This window comes from Oncorhynchus keta, chromosome 10, assembly GCF_023373465.1.
Source record: "Oncorhynchus keta strain PuntledgeMale-10-30-2019 chromosome 10, Oket_V2, whole genome shotgun sequence".
Classification (NCBI taxonomy): Eukaryota; Metazoa; Chordata; class Actinopteri; order Salmoniformes; family Salmonidae; genus Oncorhynchus; species Oncorhynchus keta.
In genome coordinates this window covers 65,977,115-66,004,582 of record NC_068430.1, presented here as the reverse complement: position 1 = coordinate 66,004,582, position 27,468 = coordinate 65,977,115, and the positions used below count along the sequence as shown (strand labels likewise).

General features: G+C 39.9%; 1 protein-coding gene across 1 annotated transcript; it reads right to left on the bottom strand.

Annotated features, from left to right (window-relative positions):
- Window positions 1–1,799: 1,799 nt before the first annotated feature.
- LOC118389237 (integrin alpha-L-like) lies at window positions 1,800–26,674 on the bottom strand. The gene is made up of 31 exons (XM_035779095.2): window positions 26,519–26,674; window positions 24,133–24,247; window positions 19,911–20,008; window positions 19,607–19,674; window positions 19,115–19,229; window positions 18,767–18,897; window positions 17,680–17,822; window positions 17,425–17,578; window positions 14,111–14,246; window positions 13,691–13,767; window positions 13,325–13,448; window positions 13,039–13,181; window positions 12,669–12,809; window positions 12,278–12,475; window positions 12,027–12,157; window positions 11,695–11,849; window positions 11,022–11,188; window positions 10,688–10,810; window positions 10,469–10,539; window positions 10,212–10,353; window positions 9,697–9,795; window positions 9,463–9,542; window positions 9,150–9,227; window positions 8,989–9,067; window positions 5,736–5,843; window positions 5,591–5,632; window positions 5,344–5,469; window positions 4,201–4,314; window positions 4,072–4,101; window positions 3,862–3,972; window positions 1,800–3,765 (listed from the first exon to the last, which is right to left on the bottom strand). Exons 1-31 carry the CDS (start codon window positions 26,592–26,594, stop codon window positions 3,499–3,501), a joined length of 3,642 nt encoding a protein of 1,213 aa, XP_035634988.2. The 5' UTR covers window positions 26,595–26,674; the 3' UTR covers window positions 1,800–3,498.
- Between the last annotated feature and the right edge of the window lie 794 nt (window positions 26,675–27,468).

The following is a 27,468-nucleotide window of genomic DNA, read 5'->3' as shown; positions in this document are numbered from 1 at the left end:
GTTGCGTTGCTAGCCAGCGGGCTCGTCTCAGGTCTACATGGGTGCGTTCCAGGTGGTCTTCATTGCTTCATCATTTCTGTGTCTATTATAACGGATTGTTAACATAACAGATTAGCATAATTGGTTCAGATTATTTGATGATTTATTGGCCTCTGCTTTTATATTTTACAAATCCCAAATCACTATTGCAGGGCTGACCAACTCTGTTCCTGTTCCTGGAGAGCTACCATCCTGTAGGTTTTCGCTCCAAACCCTGCAGGTTTTCGTTCCAAACCCAACTAACGTGATTCAGTTTATCAACCAGTTAGTTAGGCGTGCTAGATAAGGGTCTGAACAAAAACCTACACTCCCATTCAAACACAAAATCCTATACTGGATTTATTCAGACTGCCAAAACAAGATTTGGATGGATGGCCACGTGAGGCTAGTGTTGAAAATATCACCTAACCACAAACTGGTGGTGTTCCTGCCTGATTACGTTGAAGACGTTGCATTGCATCAACCAATGGTTGTGCCACGTCATCGACTATCGGGCATTACATTCCTATATCATAAGATGTGGTTAGCTGATATGTTAAACATCTATCCAAGCTTCCGGACGTCCTAGACGACCAATTCTCATAGCTTTTAGCCGTACCCTTATCCTACTCCTCCTCTGTTCCTCTGGTGATGTAGAGGTGAATCCAGGCCCTGCAGTGCCTAGCTCCACTCCTATTCCCCAGGCGTTCTCTTTTGATGACTTCTGTAACCGTAATAGCCTTGGTTTCATGCATGTTAACATTAGAAGCCTCCTCCCTAAGCTTGTTTTATTCACTGCTTTAGCACATTCTGCCAACCCGGATGTCCTAGCCGTGTCTGAATCCTGGCTTAGGAAGACCACCAAAAACTCTGAAATCTCCATCTCTAACTACAACATTTTCAGACAAGATAGAACTGCCACAGGGGGCGGTGTTGCAATCTACTGCAGAGATCTACTATCCAGGTCTGTATCCAAACAATTTGAACTTCTACTTTTAAAAATCCAACTCTCTAAAAACAAGCCTCTCACCGTTGCCGCCTGCTATAGACCACCCTCTGCCCCCAGCTGTGCTCTGGACACCATATGTGAACTGATTGCCCCCCATCTATCTTCAGAGCTCGTGCTGCTAGGTGACCTAAACTGGAACATGCTTAACACCCCAGCCATCCTACAATCTAAGCTTGATGCCCTCAATCTCACACAAATTATCAATGAACCTACCAGGTACCACCCCAAAGCTGTAAACACGGGCACCCTCATAGATCATAGATATCATCCTAACCAACTTGCCCTCTAAATACACCTCTGCTGTTTTCAACCAAGATCTCAGCAATCACTGCCTCATTGCCTGCATCCATAATGGGTCAGCGGTCAAGCGACCTCCACTCATCACTGTCAAACGCTCCCTGAAACACTTCAGCGAGCAGGCCTTTCTAATCGACCTGGCCCGGGTATCCTGGAAGGATATTGACCTCATCCCTTCAGTAGAGGATGCCTGGTTGTTCTTTAAAAGTGCTTTCCTCACCATCTTAAATAAGCATGCTAAGAACAAGATAGAGCACACAAAAACACTTTCAAACATTCATAGATGACCAGCAGGGTCAGGTAAAGACCTTAATGGCATTAGAGGGTGCAAACATTTCAAGAAAAAAAAGAGGTTTTAATTAGGCTTTGGATGGTGTATCAATACACCCAGTCACTACAAAGACACATGCGTCCTTCCTAACTCAGTTGCCGTAGAGGAAGGAAACTGCTCAGGGATTTCATCATGAGGGCAATGGTGATTTTAAAACAGTTACAGTTTAATTATTAATGGTTGTGATATGAGGGAATTGAGGATGGATCAACAATATTTTAGTTACTCCACAATACATTTACATTTACATTTAAGTCATTTACTAACCTAAATAAGTGAAAATAAGGAAGCCTGTACAGAAAAACAAAAATCAAAACATGCATCCTGTTTGAAATATAATGCAGATAAGTAATACTGCAAAAAATCCAACAACACATCACTGACTACCACTTGTAATATTTTCAAGCAATGGTGGTGGCTGCATCATGTTATGGGTATGCATTACTGAGCTCTCCGGTTATGCCATTCTACTGCCAATGTATGTCTATGGAGATTGCATGGCGGTGGGTTTGATTTTATACACCTGTCAGCACCGGGTGTGACTGAAATAGCCGAATCCACTCATTTGAAGGGGTGTGCATATACTTTTGTAAATATAGTGCACATCTTACAGAATAATGTGAAATGCATGAAACAATAAAGCTCTTTGCCAATGTACATTTCTCTAGTAAGAACATAGCACTTTAAATAATGACATTACAGCAATAATACAAAGATAAATTATTTTTTACTTTGACATAAACATTGAAAAAGTATATAATATGTATAATACTGAATCACTTTGGTCACGTTTTATCAAACATCAATGTCCATGAAACATCTACACTACCGTTCAAAGTTTGGGGTCACTTAGAAATGTCCTTGTTTTTGAAGGCCAGCATCCCGGACTCGCCTCTTCACTGTTGACGTTGAGACTGGTGTTTTGCAGGTACAATTCAATGAAGCTGCCAGTTGAGGACTTCTGTTTCTCAAACTAGACACTCTAATGTACTTGTCCTCTTGCTCAGTTGTGCACTAGGGCCTCCCACTCCTCTTAATATTCTGGTTAGAGACTGTTTGCGCTTTTCTGTGAAGGGAGTACTACACAGCGATGTACGAGATCTTCAGTTTCTTGGCAATTTCTCATATGGAATAGCCTTAATTTCTCAGAACAAGAATAGACTGACGAGTTTCAGAAGAAAGTTATTTGTTTCTGGCCATTTTGAGCCTGTAATCGAACTCACAAATGCTGATGCTCCAGATACTCAACTCCTCTAAAGAAGGCCAGTTTTAATGCTTCTTTAATTAGCACAACAGTTTTCAGCTGTTCTAACATAATTACAAAATGGTTTTCTAATGATAAATTAGCCTTTTAAAATGACAAACTTGGATTAGCTAACACAAACGTGCCATTGGAACACAGGGCTGACGGTTGCTGATAATGGGCCTCTGTACACCTATGTAGATATTCCATAAACAATCTGTTGTTTCCAGCTACAATAGTAATTTACAACATTAACAATGTCTACACTGAATTTCTGGTCAATTTGATGTTATTTTAATGGACAAAAAATGTGCTTTTCTTTCAAAACTAGGACATTTCTAAGTGACCCCAAACTTTTGAACGGTAATGTATTTAAAAAAAAATGTATTTCAGACTTAATCACATATTGAGTGATATGCGTGGTTCTGTGGTCAGGACAGACTATATTAATCTAACAATTATTCTCTGAGTTTTTTTTGTTGCTTGGACCTCTACTCCTTTCTCTAACCTGCTACGTCAATTATCTTAACCTGCTGCGTAAGTTCTCCTAACCTGCTATGAAATAGTCCCTTGCATATGGAAGTGGCGTCAAGAGTTTCTCTACTCCATCAGCCTGCTTCTGACTGACACATCCTGTTCTTCTTTTGGTCCCTCCCCTACCGCCTCACAAGTGGGGAAGCCATTGTTTTCTGTTTGACTGTCGTCAAGGAGAGAATTTGACTCCACTGCTCCACTCTCAGGCTCACTCTCAGGCTCTAGCTTTTTCTCTGTTATAGGCTGAACAGCGTCATCTTGCTCCCTCTGTTCCCCTTCATTCTCATCTTCCTGTGCATTATCAACAAGCCTTTTTCTCTTGAAACATCCCAGCTGAGTAGAAAGGAAAAACAATGTGAAGAATATGAATCAAAGTGTTGGTCCTTTACAATGCAGAAGCAAAGGTTCCGTCGCATCATTGATACTCACCATATACATGGCCATTGTGATGATGATCAGGAGAAAGAGTCCTACTCCAACTCCTGTCCCTAGTATCAGATCTCTTTGTGGATGAATGATGATCTCAGCCTGGACATCAATCTGGAGGAATACATTTTGAGATGATGAGTGACGATGGAACAAGCATTTTAAAAACAATTCTTATACAGTAAATCAGTTTAATTCCACAAACGGAATTACCTGTGTTTGGTGGAAGCTTGTAGAGTTGTCCTAATGAGCAAAGAAATATATACAAAATTGATGCTTTTGTCAATCTTTGCTCAAGAAATATTTGTATCTTTGTTGAAAAGGTTTTGACAGGAAACTTACCCCTGGGTCACTCGCTGTCTGGGCATATCGTTTTTTGTCATAGCTGAGTTTGACTAAACTGATGAAGTTGACTGTTTCTCTGTCCCCAGTGAATTTCTTTGGCAATGACAAGCTCTGTAGAGTGAGATATTGTTAGTCAAACTATATTAAATAAAATGGTGTGCCTTGCTTCAATTCTTTAAAAGCATTTTGTGGTAGTAGAAGAAGTGTTCTGATTTCAGATTTAAATAGCAGAGAAGTTAGACAAAAACGTTGAGCTCCGTCTAACTAGTTGGGAAAGTGGTCAAAACGGCAGATGTGTCAAAGTTCAAACTAAAAGTAGTACTTATTAGAACAGCTGTGTGTTTTCAGATTTAAATAGCAGAGACGTAGTAGACCCATATGTAATAATGTCTAAGTTGTGGTATAAAATGGTCAAAATGCCAGTTGTTTGTAAAAGTGTATGCAGTCAATGCAGTAACTAACAAAGCTACATCATTTGATAGGTAGATATCTGTTCTGATTTTAGATTTGAAAAGCAGAGAAGTAGACCAAGATGTCACACCCTCTAAGTGTTTGTCTAAGTTGTTGGGAAAGTAGCCGATTTGTCAGTTAATAAGCCAGGCAAGTTACGCGTTCCTACGTCATACTTCCGTGTTCCTGGTCTTTTGCAGGGGGCTTCAAGTTTATATCATAAAATCAGATGCCTTTTATGATGTTTTTGCGATGAAGACTATTGCAGTATGACTTTGCGCATTGAAGACCACTGAAAAGCTTTCAGAAGTTCAACAACTACTAGGCTACTTGCCACGTCTCTTGCATTTTTTTTGCGATTTGTGTAATAAAGTCTTGGAATTCATGGGAGTCTAACAATGGAACCTTTAGACTGTTGAAGAAATCCCATGGAAGTGGATGGAGGACAAAAAGCTCAATAGTTTAAAAAGTATAATATGTATCAATAGGTTGTATGCAAGCACACTGGTCCTTACCACTCTGCACCTTTAAAAGTTTGAATGGCGTTTCAAGCTTAAATGGTGTAGCGTGCTAAAGAATAATAAATATGACAAAGATTTAAAGTGGGATGTTTGCTGTCTCAAAGTCTTATTAATTATTAGCATGTTGTTACTCTGTACCATTATTTGTTAAAGTTGGCTGTATACAGACCTTTGCATGTTGATCGAGGTCCTTGAAGGAAACATTTCCAGACAGCACAAATGTAACTGTCAAAAACTTCTCCAAAAGGAAACTTTCACACTCGATGGATTTGCAGTATTTTTCTGGAGAGCAGTACTGTAAACACAGCCAGAAGCAAAATGTGTGTTTCAGTAACGTAATTTACTACACTGAGTTGTAACCTGATTGGATCGGTTACCAACAATGTCAAGAGTGAGTGGCATATTTGAATACTCACCTCTGTTGTTGAATTGATAACCTTTCCACATTGAGTGTGGTTCTTCAAAGAAAAAGAAAGGAAACTTGTATTAGGCTGTTTCCTATTGAAAGAAATTGTGGCAGTGAAACGTCAGCATTTTCGTAGGAAATGTGAACAGTTTTACCTGTAAGACAGATATTTTGTAGTCCTTCAGTTCAAATCTGTGCTCAAGCTTAGTTGGGAAAGTGAAGGTGACTGTGATGGGTACAGACTTAAATCCCAAGTTCTGCACCTGTAATCAGTGACACATTCAACCAACCTAACAATAACATTTATATTGAGATTTTATACAAAGGCATTTGTCACAGAACATGTAACAAAACATAAACCTAAGCCCCCAAAAGAGCAAGCCTCGGGCAACAGAGACAGTGGAGGCGACTGAGTGGACGGCTCATAATATCGTCTGGAACAGAGCAAATGGAATGGCATTGAAAACATGGAAACCATGTGTTTGACATATTTGATACCATTCCACTGATTCCGCTTCAGCCATAGCCACAAGCCCGTCCTCCCCAATTAAGGTCCCACCATCCTCCAGTGGACAGAGAATATGTTTATATGCACACTAATAATTCAATATTAAACTAATAATGGCAATGCTCAGTTTAGCATTAGTCATGTGAACACCTTTCTCTGATGATCTTACTAGGCGTACGGTCATGAGCAAATTAAGCATGAGCAAGGTCATAAGCAAAAAAACAAATGTGCATACAAACTTTATACTCTGAGTGTACAAAACATTAAGGACACCTGCTCTTTCCATGATATAGACTGACCAGGTGAATCCAGGTGACAGCTATGATCCCTTATTGATGTCACTTGTTAAATCCACTTCAATCAGTGTAGATGAACGGCAGGAGAACAGGTTAAAGGGTTTTTAAACCTTGAGACAATTGAGATATGGATTGTGTATGCGCCATTCAGAGAGTGAATAGGCAAGACAAAAGATTAAAGTGCCTTTGAATGGGGTATTGTAGTAGGTGTCACGTGCACCGGTTTGTGTCAAGAACGGCAAGACTGTTGGGTTTTTCACACACTACAGGTTTCTGTGTGTATCAAAAATGGTCCACCACCCAAAGGACATCCATCTAACTTGACACAACTGCGGGAAGCATTAGAGTCAACATGGGACAGCATCCCTGTGGAATGCTTTCGACACCTTGTAGAGTCCATGCCATAACGAATTGAGGAAGGTGTCTCTCATATTTTGCACACGCAGAATAAAATGTTTAATTTTTAATTTTATTTCACCTTTATTTAACCAGGTAGGCAAGTTGAGAACAAGTTCTCATTTACAATTGCGACCTGGCCAAGATAAAGCAAAGCAGTTCGACACATACAACGACACAGAGTTACACATGGAGTAAAACAAACATACAGTCAATAATACAGAAGAAACAAGTCTATATACGATGTGAGCAAATGAGGTGAGAAGGGAGGTAAAGGCAAAAAAAAGGCAATGGTGGCAAAGTAAATACAATATAGCAAGTAAAATACTGGAATGGTAGATTTGCAGTGGAATAATGTGCAAAGTAGAAATAAAAATAATGGGGTGCAAAGGAGCAAAATAAATAAAATAAATACAGTAGGGAAAGAGGTAGTTGTTTGGGCTAAATTATAGGTGGGCTATGTACAGGTGCAGTAATCTGTGAGCTGCTCTGACAGCTGGTGCTTAAAGCTAGTGAGCGAGATAAGTGTTTCCAGTTTCAGAGATTTTTGTAGTTCGTTCCGGTCATTGGCAGCAGAGAACTGGAAGGAGAGGCGGCCACAGAAAGAATTGGTTTTGGGTGTGACCAGAGAGATATACCTGCTGGAGCGCGTGTTACAGGTGGGTGATGCTATGGTGACCAGCGAGCTGAGATAAGGGGGGACTTTACCTAGCAGGGTCTTGTAGATGACATGGAGCCAGTGGGTTTGGCGACGAGTATGAAGCGAGGGCCAGCCAACGAGAGCGTACAGGTCGCAATGGTGGGTAGTATATGGGGCTTTGGTGACAAAACAGATGGCACTGTGATAGACTGCATCCAATTTGTTGAGTAGGGTATTGGAGGCTATTTTGCAAATGACATCGCCAAAATCGAGAATTGGTAGGATGGTCAGTTTTACAAGGGTATGTTTGGCAGCATGAGTGAAGGATGCTTTGTTTTTGCGAAATAGGAAGCCAATTCTAGATTTAACTTTGGATTGGAGATGTTTGATGTGGGTCTGGAAGGAGAGTTTACCGTCTAACCAGACACCTAGGTATTTGTAGTTGTCCACGTATTCTAAGTCAGAGCAGTCCAGAGTAGTGATGTTGGACAGGAGGGCAGGTGCAGGCAGCGATCGGTTGAAGAGCATGCATTTAGTTTTACTTGTATTTAAGAGCAATTGGAGGCCACGGAAGGAGAGTTGTATGGCATTGAAGCTTGCCTGGAGGGTGAACCAGGCGAGGCAATCATTTGAGAAACCAAGGCTGTCGAGTCTGCCGATGAGGATGTGGTGATTGACAGAGTCGAAAGCCTTGGCCAGATCAATGAATACGGCTGCACAGTAATGTTTCTTATCGAAGGCGGTTAAGATATCGTTTAGGACCTTGAGCGTGGCTGAGGTGCACCCATGACCAGCTCTGAAACCAGATTGCATAGCAAAGAGGGTATGGTGAGATTCAAAATGGTCGGTAATCTGTTTGTTGACTTGGCTTTCAAAGACCTTAGAAAGGCAGGGTAGGATATATATAGGTCTGTAGCAGTTTGGGTCAAGAGTGTCCCCCCCTTTGAAGAGGGAGATGACCGCAGCGGCTTTCCAATCTTTGGGAATCTTAGACGAAACGAAAGCGAGGTTGAACAGGCTAGTAATAGGGGTGGCAACAATTTCGGCAGATAATTTTAGAAAGAAAGGGTCCAGATTGTCTAGCCCGGCTGATTTGTAGGGGTCCAGATTTTGCAGCTCTTTCAGAACATCAGCTGACTGGATTTGGGAGAAGGAGAAATGGGGACGGCTTGGGCAAGTTGCTGTGGGGGGTGCAGTGCTGTTGACCGGGGTAGGGGTAGCTAGGTGGAAAAATGCTTATTGCTTATGCTTCCCAAACATGATATGATCACTGGGATAGAACGTATTTGTAACAGAAGTCCCATCAGGTAGCCTGATATTCAGCTGTCCATGTAAAATGGATTGTAAGGGAAATTGTTATTTTTGCAATGCATTTAAACGTTTTAATCAAACTATTATATTAATCAGAGTATTCACACTAATTGGATTATTGAATGCATTTAAAACGGCTTGAGTAACAGTAAAAGTATGTTTTGTTTTTAGAGTGTAAAGCATCAGAAAAAATGTCCCTCACGTAGAGTGAATCACAATTTCAAGATCAGTCACAGCAATAGCAGTTGATTGTTTACCTCATATACATTCACCAGTCTTTTAGGTGATGTGTCCTCCTGAGTAAAGTTCATGTAAGTGGTGGAGTCTTGGGGAAGGCTTCAACAACAACAAAAAGATAAGTCACCTTGATGGAGTCATTCTCAAACAAAATGTCAAGTATAGGCTTGTAAAGACTTACGCTTTTGCTACCAGGTCAACTGCAAATTGAACAGGGATGGTCCGGGTTAGGGAACTATTGGTTGAGTTTCCATTGTCGCTGTAAACAAAAGCAAAGGTAAATGCATTTTTTGTGTACATTAATGGAATGCTATGAAGTCCTTCAGCTAATTGAGTAGAAGGTATTGAGGTTGTATTAAACTAGATCTTAGTTTTAAGCAATGTTTTGTTCAATACTTCGACAACATGGGGAAATGAAGGGCGTTTCCTGGACTGATTCTAATCTCTCGTCTAGCTGCTACTCGAACATGTTCACACTGAAAGCCGATTTCTACCTCAGTCCGATGACGGTCATCTCCATTGTGTCCTTCCAGTCGTATGTATTCAAAATATGGAATTTACTGGTGAACACAGCCTGAAAAGGAAGATGGCATCGTTGAGAAGAAAAAATAAAGACGTTACTGATTTGTCACATCTTTATCATCTAAGGACAACATTTTAAAAGCTTTAGCAGTGTAGTCACAGTTGAGCATTATTTACTGGTATATCTACATTAAGTAATCACTCACGGTAGTTTTACTACGGTAGACAGGGAGGCTGACACTGCATGTAGTTATGTCCATTTCATCTTCCAGACCACCACAGCTGAACACCGTTCTCCTTGTGGACTATGGAATACAGACACCATTTCAAGTGTGTAAATAATTCCAGTTTGTACATCTGAGTCACTGACATAGTGTAAAATAAACAAACATGCTTGTTAACAGCTTAAGGAATTAATACATTCAACACTTAATATGTTGCTAAATTATATTAATAATTAGCACATGTAGGGAACATTTAAATGTTTGGCGGCAAACTGATGTTTGAATCAACGTTCTTCTATCCTGGTTCTGCAGACCCACAAGATGGGGAAGGAAAGCTTTTGTTCCAGCCCAGGAGGAACACCCCTGATTAAACTAATCATCTCACCCTTGATTGGCTGAACATGTTTTGGGTCTCCAGGTTTGAATAACAATGGTTTAGACGAGAGCAAGAAGAAAACATCAGAATTAATTACACAATCGATGGGTGTCGGTATTACCTTCAGAAGATGCATCATGGAGAATGAGAGGCCAGGAGGGTAGAGGAGGGTTAGACTGGTGTTATAGGAGTCATCCCCGTGATTGGACAGTCTTATAGTCACATTAAAGTAACTTTGGTCCACCACTAATAAAGTTGATGTGCTGATAAGAGACAAGACCGTACAGTCAGAAAACATGATTTTTTTGATGAGCAGTCAGTAATTATTATAGTTACAAACAAGTTACTTTATATGGCCTCTGTTTATCAGACACTTACATGAAGTTGAAGTCCACCTCAAGCTCTGCCAAACAGGTTTCATTTTCTTTGCAGTTCTTTTCAAAGGGCACCTATGATGCATTCAAGACAATGTGTTTAGATGACCTGTTTTCACAGGTCTTTGGCTAAATTACAATACTCACATCCACAGTCAATGCTCGTACTGTTGATCATTGTAAGTGAACAGGTTTTAGTCAGACCCAGAACGTATCCTCGTACCTCAACCACAGCCTTTGTAGGACTGTCAGTATTCAGAATGGCAGTACAACCCTCTTGTTGGCTTTCAGATTGAAAAAATGTAAGTTGGATGATTATGGGCGATAATGTGTCAATTACGCATTGCTGGAAGAAAAGAAAATGTGTCATTCATTTCCCTATCCATAGTCCTGAACAACCCTCATTCTTCTCACCACTGAATAAGATCAATACACAATAACAATTCAATAAGAATTCAGCAACCTAACAAGTTAATGTTACTCATTAAATCCCCTCCTTACGAGAGACATTATGGTTGTTGTATTGGTGCATAGCTACAGTTTCTCATTGATCCTACTGTCATGTAGACTGAGTGGTTGAAGCAGGTCCGCTCCTTTCTCAGCTCCACAGTAGAGAGAAGACTTCTGGCCCCTTTGTTCGTGTCATTGTAAAAGGCCCGGCTCCTCTGTCTCACTGGATCCACATCCAGCGTGTAGGAGACGTTCATCCCTGCACTCAGCACCACTGGAAAGGTACACACGAGTCTGAAATTGCTTCCTTATCAGGGAGAGAAGTTCTGAACCTCATGGTTACCTGCTGATGAACACCATTAAAGTAGAAGGCAGAGATGGAGTCAAGACCTTAACTCTTGTGACCGAGGTCCAACCTTTCGATACACTTGAACTTCATCTGGGTCTTCACCACAGGACGGTGGCACCTTAATTTGGGAGGACGGGCTTGTGGTAATGCCTGGAGCGGAATGGGTGGAATGGTATCAAACATGGTTTCTGTGTTTGATGCCATTCCATTTGCTCTGTTCCAGACATTATTATGAGCCGTCCTTCCCTCAGCAGCCTCCACTAGTCTTCAGACTAGGAAGAGACCCAGACCCACGTATTGAGGTCAGTAATTTAGCTATGCACCGAGGCTCCGGCCTAGACCACCAAGGCCACAATTATGTAGTCTCAGATCATGATTTATGTTGGAAAGCACAAAGCCATCAGTGTTCCTAATGTGCTGAGATTTCTTACCAGCTTTACTCTTTGTTGCCTCTGCCATGTTAAAGCAGGCTGTCAGAGTCACCACAGGGGAAATGGTCTCTTTTGCCAGACAGTCAAAGTTATCAGTGCTGATCTCTGAGGGATGGAAGTGGAGATGAGCAGAGATGCTGAGGACCGGTCGGGACCTGTGAGGGATTGAGATAAAGACAGTAATATTAGCCTACATTGTACGATGTTGGGTAGCACCGCCCACACCTCATTGAGCGCAGTCCCCATTCAGTGCAGATCTCACACTAGTGGGATATTTTTTACTGTCCGTTTTAAACCAGCTGTCTTTTCTTATCCTTTTTTTGGACTCGTACCTCAAGACGACAACTGCGCCACGCGTTCCTACTACGATATCAGTCAGTCCATCCTCACCCAGGTCCATCTTCCCATCAATCGTCTGGCCAAAGAACTGGAGCTTAGATCTCATCCTCGCAGCTGAGATGTGCTGCAGTAAGAAGACAAACATTTCATGAAAAGGCCTTGATATTGATATCCCAGGAGGGATGTCTGTTTTCTTTGATCATGAAGTGCCTTTTTCAACAATTTCCATCTTCGTCTATCTCACCTGGCTGAATTCAGGGCGGATCCCCTTTAGCTTTTCACCCAGGTAGATGTACACGGCCCCCCTGTGATCGTCCTCAAGTGGAGCGCCCACAGCTACATCCTTCAGCTCATCTCCATTCAGGTCTGTGAGAGAGGAGATGGAGGAGCCGAATCTACCCTGAACCAGCACTGAAACATTCATCTCCATCCTCAGTTCCAGCTAATAAAGGAGAGATCACATGAAGATAAATCCATATTACATTGTCTTTTTGTGCAGTGTTATTGAAGAGGATGGATATTTATGTCCAAATGAATCAATATCGGCCTCCAGATCACGTTGTCCCTGATGAACATTTTCAACCACAAATTGCAGCATTTGAACCTGTTGTTCAGAGATTCACAGTTCAGCCCACCTTATCAGTTAGAATGTAGACGTAGATCCTGCCCTCTCTCGGTGGTTGGTGAAACATTGGTGCACCGACCAGGAGGAAGTCTGTGTTGCCGTCTGAGTCTATGTCCACAGAACACAGCTCTGCCCCAAAGTAGGAGCCCATCTGAGAAAATCCAAACTTACATTCATACAAAAATAGTTTTGAAATGTTTTAAGAAGCACTCTGGTGTTAAATGGAACTCATAAGTAAACATAAAAAGTGACTGTGTTCCTCTTTACTATGGGACTTGCGATTCAACCTTTGAAGTATCCCCAAAAGCTGTTCTCATGCTTTCTTGTAGAACTCGATTGATATACCACGTTGCTTACAGAAATAGCTAATGTTCACCAACCTGTTCTCCAGACAATCTTTGTGCCACAGTCCAGTTGTTGTTAACCTTGTTGAAAAGTAGGATCTGTCCCATGTGTTCAGATCTTGGTGCTCCGGTAAAATATAGAAGGTTCTCGTTCATCTTCCCAACAGCTACAGAGTATCCTATAAGAACAATAAAGAACTGTAGGTGCATTGTAACTCTACTCCCTTCTCTGAAACATCTGAACTAATGGAGCCTTGAAAAAGGTTGTTTGTTCAAATTCACTTTTGAGCAATATATTTTTTTGAGCTTAATGTTCCATTACCCATATAGGAGTCTTTGTCCAAAGTGGGGTCCTGAATTTCCCTTTCCTCGGATCTCAGACCCTCAGTCTCAAAGAGAGATCCACGCCAGTTGTTTGACCCCACTGAGCCCAGAACCAAGGTATCCTGTAGAGGAAATAAAACATTGGGTCATATTGTATGACATTTTTTTAATAAGCATTCATGAACTATATATTGTGTCTTCAAACTAGTTGCAATGGTGGTCATTACATTTATAAATTAGTATTTAAGCATTTACAAGGATTTGTAGTAAAACGTTGTCGTAAACATTTTAAAACAATTTATACATATTACAAATTAACATTTAAGATGATAAAACATACTGGACATACTATCGTGTATCTCACCTTATTAACGTAGACAGCACTGAACCCACTCTGAGACATCTCTTTCGTCAAGTTTCCAGCCAGAGCAGTCTTGGAACCTAGAATATAGGAACACTGATATAACTAGCGATACATTAATACTTCTACTGTGAAATGTATTGAGTAAGGTGTTATAACCAGAAATAAATACCATCAGGAGGTGACCAGTATTTCCACTTCAGTTTTTTTTATATATATTTTTTTACAAATAGCAAATCTCCATTGACAGCTACTTTTTATTTGACCTTTGACCAGACCTGTAAAGTTGGGTCAGCTCGGGGATTTGAACTTGCAACCTTCCAGTTACTAGTCCAACGCTCTAACCACTAGACTACCCTGCCGCCCCACTTTGCTGTAAAATAAGTCAGTACTACGCGATTTCAACTGAATCTGGAGTTGTACCTTCAATGTTGAAGATCTTTTTTTGTAAGTTGTCTAGGATTCCTTTTAGTCCGTTGTAGTCCTGGATGAGGAAAGTGTTGTTCTCTTTTGGCTCTGATGCTAGTGACTTTAGTTTCGTCAAATCGACATTCTTGACCTGCCAAGAAATATATCACTTGAGGACAGGAATTATAGTGAAGTCTAATTTCCTTTTCAATATGCATGATATTTAAACATTCACATCGTAACTGGGAAGTTGGACTGGACTCTTGAAACTACTAATAACAATAATAATAATAATAATAATAAACAGTATTTGTATAGTGCTTTTTAATACAAGTAACTAAGTGCTTCACATCATTAAAAAAGAAAAGAAAAGTAATAAACAGGAGGAAGGAGAATAAAAATACAAATTCAACCTGGACCTTGGAATGGCCAACAGTGCCCTGTCAGAGGATCTCAAGCTGCATCCTGGCTCATAGGGAGGTAAAATATCTAAGAAATGGAATGGGGCTTAACCAAGCCTTAAAGATGGAATCCTTAGTTCTCCTTCCACCAAAGGCAAACGCAAAGCCTAGACTCAAGACTAGACAATGACAGCTCTCTTGTGCCTGCACAAATGATGTCACGGAACACACCTGACTAACCAGAAACACCTGTCAATCCAATCCCAATACTTTTGTTACCCTGAAATATAGGAACTACAGTATGAATAGAAAGTGTTGTAATTTCTAAATGACACAGCCAATATTTACACAAAAACCCTCAAATTGAAGTTGATAATCTATACTTTAACCTCATAGTAACTGTTTCATTACAAATCCAAACTTTTGGAGTATAGAGCTAAAATTTAAAAAATGCTTCACTATCCCAATAATTACGGAAGGCAATGTATTTCTTAAATGATATCGTAAAGGCGGGTCTGGACAACCTTCACATGCAGCTCGAGGTCAGGTGGGGGCCAAATAAAATAACCTCAGATTTCTTATTGTTGAGCCGGATAAATTGTCAAGCATTTGATGTCAACAAGACACTTGTGAATGGTAGCTACACTAGGTTGGTCACTGGGTCTGATTGGAAAACAAAGCTGCGTGTCATCTGCATAGCAGTGAAACTGAATGTTAGGATTGCGGATGATGTCACCAAGGGGAAGCATGTACAAGGGGTGAAAAATGGGGCCTAGAGTGGATCCCTGAGGGACACCATAGTGAATAGGTGTTGGGGATGATACTGAACCACCCATGCTCACTGAAAAAATCTACATAACTGTGAGTCACAGTAATCTCTTATGCACTCTGGACATGAGTTAGTAGTACCCAACTCGCTAATGAACATTTGTCATCAAAACAGTATGTTGTTTTAAAACTCACCTCATTGTGATAGATCAATTTGAAGAAAGAAGTTCAACAACAGGTTGAAACTGAGTGGAAAACATAAGTTGTTGTGGATGTTGTTTCCAAGTCTAACACAACGAAATGGACAGCACTTTCTAAGGTGATGATTGATTCAAAACACTAGAGCTTATGCATACCCCCCAAAAAAAAAAGAAAACGTAATGAAAATAATGACTGTTTCTAATGCATATTACACATGGCAGAAAAGCTTTTTTTTAATACTGATTTAAGATATCTTGGTACATAATTGGTCTATAATAAACATCGGAGTTAGCCTACAATTATAGTGAATGGGAAAAATATCCTTTCTATTTAATTTGCTAAATTGAATTATATTCTACTTTCTATAAAATCAAATAATATAAAATAATGGCAAGGGACATAAACATATCTTGTCTGCTAAATCAGGGTAGAGAAGTAATTTGATCTTGCATCTTTAACCACAACATTGTAATTTCTCATCAGATCCTTCATTATCTCATAGAATACTTGACGTTAGCAGGCTTTCCTTTTACGTTCAGCATTTATTTTAAAAAGCGTTTTACATTTAAGATATAAAACTTTTTGAATAACCTTTTAAGGGTAACGAGTGGTCATCTAACCAAGGTGAGACTCTGGCAGACAGTTTATCCTTGGTTTTAACTGGTGTCGCTGAGCCTAACGTAGCCTGACATACCGTATGTAATTGAACCTGTTCAGCAAATCATCAGTGTGATGTCACACAACAGGATCATTAGCAGAGGATTAAAAAGCATTGGTAAATTTACTAGCAGTTGTAGAGGAGAACAGACACATTGGGAACAGACACATTTTTAGATAGGGGAGAAAGCATTTTAAAACCAATACTGAGATGGTCAGAGACACACATCAATAGTTTCCAAGTTATCAATATTCAGACCATAGGACAGCAGGAGATCAAGAGTATGGCCTTGGTTGTGTGTTGGCCCTGTGGCATGTAGCACAAAGTTAAAGGATTCTAACAGGTGAAATATGCACTATGCAGAAATCGCTCTGCCATTTCTAATAGTTCGCTTCATTTCAGTTTGTGACAAAACGCGGAAGTAAAGTGTAGAGAATCATTGTACCATCCAAACCGCTGTGAAATATATTTTCCATTAACAAATATATTGTATTTTCAGCTGTTTGAAGCTGGTGTACAAAACTGAAAGTAAAAGACACTAAATCGAAACATAAAAACGGAAAGCATAAAAGTAGCGCACATAGAACAGATCAACTAGATCTACCGCTTCTTAGTCTTGCTTTCAATGAGAATGACAGATAAACACACATTTCTATGTGAAATTGATTGGGTCGCCCAAAAAGGTACATACATTGCAGCTTTAAAAAACTCCCCAGCTTGTGTATTATTTGGGGAAAACACATGAATGTAAGCAGCATACATTGAAATCATACATTAAAAGCACTAACACTGGTGATCAACTAGTCGAAACGACCATTTGCCAATATATTTGCACCTCTGTGAACTTTAAGTGAAATGATTTGAAAATGTACCTCAATCTAGGGATGGAAGGTAAATTGAGAATTGACGGTAAATTGATCAGATAAAAACACTGCTGCTTTAGCATTAGCTAACTAGCATGAGGATGAACGAGGCAGTTTAATAAAAAACTTGCTGTATTTCAATCTTCTTCATTCACCGTAGATTGTTGTGGGATAAGATAAGTACTGTAGCACTACAGCGACATCTTCCATCCCTGGATTGAGGTACGTTTTCAAACCATTTCACTTGAAGTTCACAGAGATGCAAATATATTGGCCTTTGGTCGTTTCAACTAGGAGCGCATGCCTCCTCGTCAAAATGTATTGGCTAGTGATCAACCAGCTGTAGTTATGGTAATAAAACCAGTTTCAAATGAATTTAGTCATACAATTGTGTGGTGTTGTGTTGGGAGGATACACTCTCCCCTTTTAAGGACTTACCCCAATAACGAAACGGATGATGTTTTTGTCATCACTTCTGTTGATAGAGTTAAACCTTTTATCAGTATCACTGGGATCTCCATCTGTTATTATGACCAGTACTTTAGTTGCATCTGCGGTGGCGCCGGCGGCTTGGTTTTCAAAAATGTTTTTCCTGAATTAGATGTATACAAACAACAGATCAAGCTATCTTTCTTACACCACAATCCCCGTTCATCAAGTAAAACTGATTAATAATGATCAACTGTGACCTACAAAAGAAAGTCTATCGCCTGATGTGTGTTGGTTAGACTAGACATGTGCTTTTCTTTCCAAAGATTAGTCAAGGCTCTCCCCTCTTTGTAGTCATTGAAGTTGAAAACTGTCCTGGCTGTTGATGAGAACTGAACTGCTGCAAACTGTGGTTTAAAAAAAATAGGAAAAGATTACCATTACTGATTTCATTCCATACTTTCCATGCAGCGACATTCATGGGTATTGCACATACACTCTTAGAATTAGTGGTGACTCGAGGAACCCTGAAGATCGTCAAGGAACCCCTGAGGTTCTACAAGGAACCATTGCTAGTCAATGGTTCATATTTACACCTTTGGTTAGTTGAGGGGTTCTTGGAGGAACCTTTAATGGTTCAATGTAGCATCGGGTTCGTGGAGGAACCCTGGAGTGGAGGCGCGGCTTAGTATGGGTGTGGCATTAAGATAATGTATATATTTTTTAGGCCACCCATTATTAGAGTAAATTTCACTCCTGTTTATCTGTTCTGCTGTATTATCATCACTTGTGGTGGTGAAACCCAAATATCTTTGTAGCATCAATGATGCTTACAGAGGTGTTCCTCAAGAGCCTATGCTCTTCCAAAGTGGGAATAGTTGCCACTTCATTACTATATGTAAACAGAATAGATAATATTATTTACATTATATTCAAATATATAATATGTATAATTATTCAAGAATTTAGGTTTGCATTGTGAAACTTAACATGATGAACAGGAATGACATTTATGCTGACGGGTGGTCAAAAAGTCTGAAAGTCACACCTCTAATAAGCCATTCCTCCAATCTGATAGGCTGCCACCACTACAATATATATTAAAAGGTTAAAAATGTAACTCCTCCCATCACAAAAAGGTTCCGGTTTGGACCTTTACACAAGGGTTCCTCCAAGACCCTTTTCAGAAGGGGTTCCTCAAGGAACCTGTTTGAACTGGAAAGGTTCTGCCGGGGTGGCAACCCAAAAGCTTCTTCTAGGCACCTTTACTTCTAAGAGTGTAGATAAACAGATGTATGTTCAGCAACCTCACAAGCATGATTCAAGTTATTACATTTAAAGGGAAGTGTACCTTGATTGAGGAGTTTTTTAGGGTTGTCATTATATTGTCTATGAAACCTTTGTTCTTATCAAATTCCTCCATTGTCATGCTTCCTGATCCGTCAAAGAGGAAAACGAGGTCCACTATTTTCTTAGTACATTCTGTAAGAGAAAGTTAAATACATAAATGTATATGATGGATAACACTCACAACATTCTTCACATATTCAGGAATCTAAATCTTATCATTCACAATGAATATTTTGTGACCCAATCATAATGTAATTTAACATGACATGAATAAACAGTCAATGTATACCTAAAACCCTTGGGTTATGTTATTATTATCAACAATTGTCTTCTAGTTTCACCGTTATACCTTGGAAGGCAGGTGTGAAGTTCGAGGTGATCTGGAGCTGGCTGTTGAACTGATAACAGATACTGTTCAGATAGGAGTTCCCATCACACTCGTGTGCCAGACCAGGGCTGCAGGCCTGAATGAGGAGAATAAATCATTGTAAATGTGATAAAATAATGGGTTGTCTAATGGACCGCAGATGTCTCCAAAGACAGAGTTACAGGAATTTGCCATGATCATTTTTAGATAGCTGAGGTATTGTTTTATGACTCAAGTGAAGCAAGTCATTCAGGTTTATCCAGGCAGCCCAATTCTGATATGTTTCTTTTTACACTAATTGGTGGAGCTGATCTGATTGGTCAACAGACCAATTACTAAAGAAAAAAATCATAAATAGACTGCCTATGTAAATGCTGCCAAACATACAGTATATATTACATATATACAGTACACTCACATGGAGTATTTGAAAACAAGAACATGATCAAAACAACTGTTTGGTGGTTATCTTACAGTGAATGTTGGAGGAGAAGTAGATTGTCCAGCCATAGACAGTCCAATGTACTTGATTGTGTCAGTTTCTGTTGGAAGGCAAAAGGCAGACATGCAGAATCAACTAGTGTTTCTCATTTTCAAGACCTTGTTGACATTTCAGCAATATTTTAATACTCTGACAAATATCGATTAGCCATGGTTACCGTGGTAGGTGTTACATGTTCTAATAATTCGTATAATTATTCATTTTGTTAAGGTAACCACCTTTCTAAATTGCAGTCCAGTAAGTACAGTATAGTGTATCATCAACTTCCATCTCTACCTTGAGGAGTGTAACAGTCTGTACAGTCTGTTCTGTCTAGAGCACATCTACAGATTCCACCAGATCTGTTCTTCTGATATGGAGCACTGACCATTACCCTGTGGGTGAAAGGTTAGTTTGGTCGATTTAGATGAGACTGTATCCACTTCTTGTATATATGACAAACTTTAGATCAAGAATGGTTGCATAACGTTTCTGACAATGTGGTAAATGACTTTTGTATATCTGCTTTCTTTTGGTTACTAAGGTCAGAGTAGCAGCTGCATGTTGAAGGAGGAAAGCGGGATGTTGTCAGAGGTGTGATATGATGAAACACAAGTCAGAATTTCCATTCCATCAGCGTATGCATAACTAATTCACTGATGCACTTTAGTCGTGGGCATTGGATGCAGCTCACATCATTTAAGAAACTAAATAAGAATAGAATATGTTTCTAAACACTTCCACATTAATGTGGATGCTACCATGATAACGGATAATCCTCAATGAATCTTGAATAATAATGAGTGAGAAAGTTACAGAGGCATAAATATCATAACCCCTAAAAACAATGCTAACCTGGTGAGAGTTAAGCATGTCTTGGGGTATGATATTTCTACGTATAACTTTCTCATTAGTCACGATTCATTGAGGATTATCTGTTATCATGGTAGCATACACATTAATGTAGACGTGTTTAGAAACATATTCTATTCTCATTTACAATAAAAGTGACTCCAAAATGACACAATACATTATTGACCATTCATTTCTATTGGGCGCAAAATAATTTGAAACACAACCAAAACGAACAGCAAATGCATCCAACAAGTTTGTAGAGTCACAGCTTGATGAAATCATTGTGTTTTAGGAATATGGGACCAAGTACTAACATTTTTACTACTTTAATACACATACGGTGCATTCGGAAAGTATTCAGACCCCTTGACTTTTTCCACATTTTGTTACGTTACAGCTCCCGAGTGGCGCAGCAGTCTAGGCCACTGCATCTTAGTGCTAGAGGCGTCACTACAGTCACCCTGGCTCAAATCCAGACTGTATCACAACCGGCCGTGATTGGGAGTTCCATAGGGCGGCGCACAATTGGCAGAGTGTCGTCCATGTTTGGCTGGTGTAGGCCGTCATTGTAAATAAGAATTTGTTCTTAACTGACTTGCCTAGTTAAATACATATATTTTTAAAGCCTTATTCTAAAATGGATGAAATCCATTTTTCCCCTCATCAATCTACTCACAATTCCCATAATGACAATGCAAAAACAGGTTTTTAGAAAAGTTTGCCAATTTATTAAAAATATAAAATGTAAAGATCACATTTTACATATGTATTCAGACCCTTTACTCATTACTGTGTTGAAGCACCTTTGGCAGCAATTACAGCCTTGAGTCTTCTTGGGTATGATGCTGCAAGCTTGGCACACCCATATTCAAGTTTTTCCCATTCTTCTCTGAAGAGCCAATCGGGGGAGATGGGTTGGGGAGTGTCGCTGCGCAGCTATTTTCAGGTCTCTCCAGAGATATTAAATCAAATTCAAGTCCGGGCTCTGGCTGCGCCACTCAAGGACATTCAGAGACTTGTCCCAAAGCTACTCCTGTGTTGTCTTGGCTGTGTTCTTAGGGTTGTTGTCCTGTTGGATGGTGAACCTTCACCACAGTCTGAGGTCCTGAGCACTCTGGAGCAGGTTTTCTTCAAGGATCTCTCTGTACTTTTCTCCGTTCATCTTCCCCTCGAATCTGAGTCTCTCGGTCCCTGCAGCTGAAAAACATCCCCATTGCATGATGCTGCTGCTGCCACCAAGCTTTGCCGTAGGGATGGTGCCAGATTTCCTCCAGACGTGACGCTTGGCATTCAGGCCAAAGAGTTCAATCTTCGTTTCATCAGACCAGAGAATCTTGTTTCTCATGGTCTTGAGAGTCTTTAGCTGCCTTTTGGCAAACTCCATGTGCTGTCATGTGCCTTTTACTGAGGAGTGGCTTCAGTCTAGCCACTCTAATATAAAGGCCTGATTGGTGGAGTGCTGCAGAGATGAAACTCTAAAGCTTTGTCAGAGTGACCATTGGGTTCTTGGTCACCTCCCTGACAAAGGCCCTTCTCCCCCGATTGGTCAGTTTGGCCTGGCAGCCAGGTCTAGGAAGAGTATTGGTGGTTCCAAACTTCTTCCATTTAAGAATGATGAAGGCCACTGTGTTCTTGGGGACCTTTAATGCTGCAGAATTTTTTGGTAACCTTCCCCAGATCTGTGCCTCGACACATTTCCTGTCTCAGAGCTATACGGACAATTCCTCCAACCTCATGGCTTGGTTTTTGCTCTGAAATGCACTGTCAACTGTAGTACCTTTATAAAGACAGGTGTGTGCTAACCCATGTCCAATCGATTGAATTTACCACAGGTGGACTCCAAACAAGTTCTCGAAACATCTGAAGGATGATCAATGGAAACACGATGCACCTGAGCTAAATTTTGAGTGTGTCATAGCAAAGGGTCTGAATACTTATGTAAATAAGGTATTGGTGTTTTTTATTTTTAATAAATGTGCAAAAATGTCTAAAAACCTGTTTCTCTTTGTCATTATGGGGTATTGTGTGCAGATTGATGAAGAGTATTTTTTAAAATCAATTTTAGAATAAAGCTGTAACGTAGCAAAATGTGTAAAAATGCATTGCAAATGCATTGAATAAGTTCATTTGTCCCGTAAAAGGCGGGATTATGTACAAAAAGTGCTGTAGTTTCTAAATGCTTCCCCGGACATGGACGAAGATACATTCAAATTAAAGTTGCAGGTCTGTACACTAACCCCATAGTCATTGTATAATGACAGAGCTAAAACAACAAAAAATGTGTGACTGTCCCAAAACTTTTGGAGCTTACAGAGACATTTATATTTCTAAATACATTGCTATGGATATACAGTTGAAGTCTGAAGTTTACAAAAACTTAGGTTGGAGTCATTAAAACTCGTTTTTCAACCACTCCACAAATTTCTTGTTAATTAACTATAGTTTTGGCAAGTCGGTTAGGACATCTACTTTGTGCATGACACAAGTAATTTGACCAACAATTGTTTATAGACAGATTATTTCACTTATAATTAATTCTATCACAATTCCAGTGGGTTAGAAGTTTACATACACTAAGTTGACTGTGCCGTTTAAACAGCTTGGAAAATGACAGAAAATGATGTCATGGCTTTGGAAACTTCTGATGGGCTAATTGACATCATTTGAGTCAACTGGAGGTGTACCTGTGGATGTATTTCAAGGCCTACCTTCAAACTCAGTGCCTCTTTGCTTGACATCATGGGAAAATCAATAGAAATCAGCCAAGACCTCAGATTTTATTTTTTAGACCTCCACAAGTCTGGTTCATCCTTGGGAGCAATTTGCAAATGCCTGAAGGTACCACGTTCATCTGTACAAACAATAGTATGCAAATATAAACACCATGGGACCATGCAGCCGTCATACCGCTCAGGAAGGAGATGCGTTCTGTCTCCTAGAGATGAACGTACTTTGGTAAGAAAGGTGCAAATCAATCCCAGAACAACAACAAAGGACCCTGTGAAGATGCTGGAGGAAACGGGTACAAAATTATCTATATCCACAGTAAAACAAGTACTAGATCGGCATAACCTGAAAGGCCACTCAGCAAGGAAGAAGCCACTGCTCCAAAACCGCCATAAAAAAGCCAGACTACGGTTTGCAACTGCACATAGGGACTAAGATCGTACTTTTGGGGGAAATGTCCTCTGGTCTGATGAAACAAAAATAGAACTGTTTGGCCATAATGAACATTGTTATGTTTGGAGGAAAAAGGGGAGACTTGCAGCCGAAGAACACCATCCCAACCGTGAAGCACGGGGGTGGCAGCATCATGTTGTGGGGGTGCTTTGCTGCAGGAGGGACCGCTGCACTTCACAAAATAGATGGCATCATGAGAAGGAAAATGATGTGGATATATTGAAGCAACATCTCAATTGTGGGAAGCTTGTGGAAGGTTACCCGAAATATTTGACCCAAGTTAAACAATTTAAAGGCAATGCTACCAAATACTCATTGAGTGTATGTAAACTTCTGACTTCAACTGTATATAGTGCATCTTTGCAGACACAGGTGCATTTTTCTGGTCATTTTTGTTTCCTCAGGTGTGTGATACTGTTTTGCAGATGAAGTTTGTAACATAATACTTCGCATTTTTCACTATGATGATAACAATAACACTTGCCCTTTGTCTTGGCCAGATATGAATTGCAGGACTTTGTAACCAAAGAAATCCTTTTCCTCCCCCTTGTAGATTTTGGGGTTTGCTTCATCAATGTTGAAAGCCATTGAAGAGACAGCTGGCAAAGAAAAGAAAGAAGGGTACAATCGGATGACAGACACAACTATTTGGGTTAGATGCATAAAAATGATAAAAATGATAAAAATGATAAATATTAACTGTTTAGTAGGCCTAATCCACGGTGTACAATAAAATACATAATTTAAAACAGCATTTCACACAAATCGTAGATATCCGATCTTCCCTACAACACAGGAAATTGGCATTATTTCATATTTCATATTTTAGATTGTGGTCAGTGAAAACCAGTGCTGGCGCTATGTGGGCAAGATTTGGATACAGATTTGGACACAGATTTGGATAGAGTTATTTATTTATATAAATATTACTGCACCAGTAATATGCTTAGCCAGTCAAACTTCCCGCCAGTTCATTGCCAACCCTGTAGCTTATTTTATCCTCAGGAAGCAACAGCAAGTTGCTTCTCCATATTAGCTCAAAAATTGCTCAACAATAAGTGACCAAACTATATATTGCTATTCCTGGGACTTGCATTGAGCCAGGCAACTCGTACAAGAGCTTTTATCAATAGACAGAGGAGAGGGGAAGAGAGAGAGGCCAGTGGAGCTGATGCCAGCAGAGAAGTGTGAATTGTGAAAGATGGGAAAAGTGAAGACAGAGATGTGTTACAAATTTGGGTAATTCATATATTAATCAATAATTTGCAGGCCTATGTTGTCATACCCCCTGACCTGTGCTATGCAATACCGGGTCATAGAATATCCACCAGAGACAGATTTAAATATCATATATGCCTTCACAATAAAGGTCTACTATCACATAGCTGTCTCTCTCCCCCTTCAAACTTTCCTTGTCAATTAATTTGGTAGGCTACATTGTTTTAGCATAGCATTATCTAAGGCCTAGGTTTTTAATAGCCAACGTTGTTAGGAAAGTAGAAGTGTGATTTGCTCGTGTGTTTGAAATGCGCTGGTGGCTTTAAATGCTGGGTCCTTTTGACGGGTATGTTTGTGAGTTTGCTTATTCTCTCTGTGTCCATTCATAACTTTTCCTAACGTAAATTCATACATTTCTGTTGTTGCACATTGTGACGAGACTGTAGTTATCAATTTGGCCAAGCGTTTGGCCTCTGGCCATGGTCCTGTTGTTGTCGCTCCCACCGCGGAGACGCACAAAACAGCTAATCGCTGGGCTGGCACATAGTCTGGATGACACAGGTGAGCATTAACCTGTCTCCATTTTACCTGGGCTTCTCCCAATTGTTACAACATACCACTACATGTGGCTCCGCTGTGTTCTGAATTACATTTAGGTTAACAGTTGGTTAAAGACGTTCTTGCCCATCATTGTGTAATCCAGCCCAAATAAATGGCGCTGGTCCAGTGTGTGTTGAAACCTTCATTGTTAATGCTTTGCTTATTGGTTATGTGGTACATTGCCACAGAACCATGTTGGTGGATGATTTGTTGCATATATTATATATATCCTAACTAGAAATATAGCATCAAAAACAGTGCCCCCAGCTGATCATAGTCTGGCGCAGGAGTTGGTGTAAACAAGGTTCAGTCTGTAATATGTGCACATGGCTGAGAAGGTGCATAAACGTATTTTGAGGAATCCTAATTTCAACATTCTTGACTGAACATAGGTTATAGGCTACTGTTGTTCAGCCAGAACTGCCATCAAACGTGAATGTTTGTAAATAACTTCTTTGACTTTTTCACCATGAAAAATGTGTGATAAATGGCCAATAGTTCATGCTTATCATTGACTGTCTCAAAAACATGAATCGACAATAAAGTTGTATCTAGGTTTAAAAGATTAAGTGACCTACAGTTCCAACCAACTACTGCCTCGAATTGAAAAATGGGGAAGTCGGTTACCGTTATTGACGTGAAACCACAAATACAGATACTTTATGACTAGTTCTGCTTTCTAAAAAGCCCCCAAAATAATGACAATGGAGCATCTAACAAGTAAATAACATTTAGAGAATTAGATTTGATTGGGATCCGCATTAGCCGATGGAAATGGCAACATTAGGCACTTTTCTTTTACATAAATGATCCTTGTGCAAGTTAAGCATCCACTTTGAAAACATATCCTCCTCTACAATACTTCAAGTGTGTCTATTGATTACAATGGCGTGAACAGTTCAACCTGGTCAGACTAAGATTGAGTCAGGAATAGCAAATCTAAAACTAAACTACAATTTAAAACGTGTAGTATTGAAAGTAATTGACTTGTTTTTACTAGTTGAGCTGATGATAATATTAAGCTGAGTGAAATTCTGTTAGTCAGTGCTTACCCATGGCTCCCATCCAGGTGAGCAGGGAGAGGGGTCCCTGCCTGGACATCTTCTCCTTCACTTTGTTCACTAGCATGCAGTGAGGAAAATATTGCAACACTCAACCTTTGCAAATGAAACTGACTTGTCTTCCTGCACTTTGTTTCCTGTGTGCCTCTTCTTATAAGAGGCGTCTCCACCCTCCAAAAGGAGCTGCGGTGGATCACTATCATTTGGTTGAGAAAGTGGATGTACATTTTTTTTTTGCAATTTGCTATTTTGGATGGTTGGTATTAGTACTTTGCCCTGTCCCCTTCTTTTATACTTCCCCAGTGAGAATAACTTCTAAGTATCAAAATGTGAGAACCCTGTCAAGGAAACCGGTATCGAGTACATACTACAGAGGCAACAACAAACACAGGAGAAAGCTTATTTGGCAATTCAGCTGAGTTTAATTTTATTTCACATATGATTCTAGTTTGAGTTTTATTGATTGTGTTTGAAATCACATAGTAACAGAACCAGAAAGGTTACTTTGTCAAACCTCAGACACTCTTGGATACCAGTTTGATTGAGATTCTCCTTGCTTCAATGTCACATAATAATTAGAATCAAATGTTGTCCCAATTGCCACATGTACATTTGCTCTAATACAATAAATAGTTAGTTAGTTTCTATAAGTCTGTCAGAGGAAGGGTGTTGGTAATTGTTCTAACCACAGTGCTCTTCGGCTTTGCAGTGACGTCAGTTTGACACTTGCACTTACAGTGTGAAATGTTTCAACTCCCTCATGTTTGCTGTTTGTGCTGTTTTGCATGTCATTGTATATTTGATGTGTGTATCTTTGTAATCACAGGCCTCATTTGCAAAAGAGACATTGGTCACAATATGACTCCCTGTCAAAATAAGGTTAAATATAAGAAATATGATACAAGAAATCTTACATTAGTGTTAGGAACCCCCTACAATGA

What these genes read in the sequence shown, in the direction of transcription:
- LOC118389237 (XM_035779095.2), bottom strand. Translation starts at nt 26,594, where the DNA reads ATGCTAGTGAACAAAGTGAAGGAGAAGATGTCCAGGCAGGGACCCCTC. An exon ending in TCTACATTCTAACTGATAAG is followed by an intron (nt 12,476 to 12,668) that starts GTGGGCTGAACT and finishes CTCCTTTATTAG; the next exon opens with CTGGAACTGAGGATGGAGAT. An exon ending in CTACAAAGGCTGTGGTTGAG is followed by an intron (nt 10,540 to 10,687) that starts GTACGAGGATAC and finishes AATGCATCATAG; the next exon opens with GTGCCCTTTGAAAAGAACTG.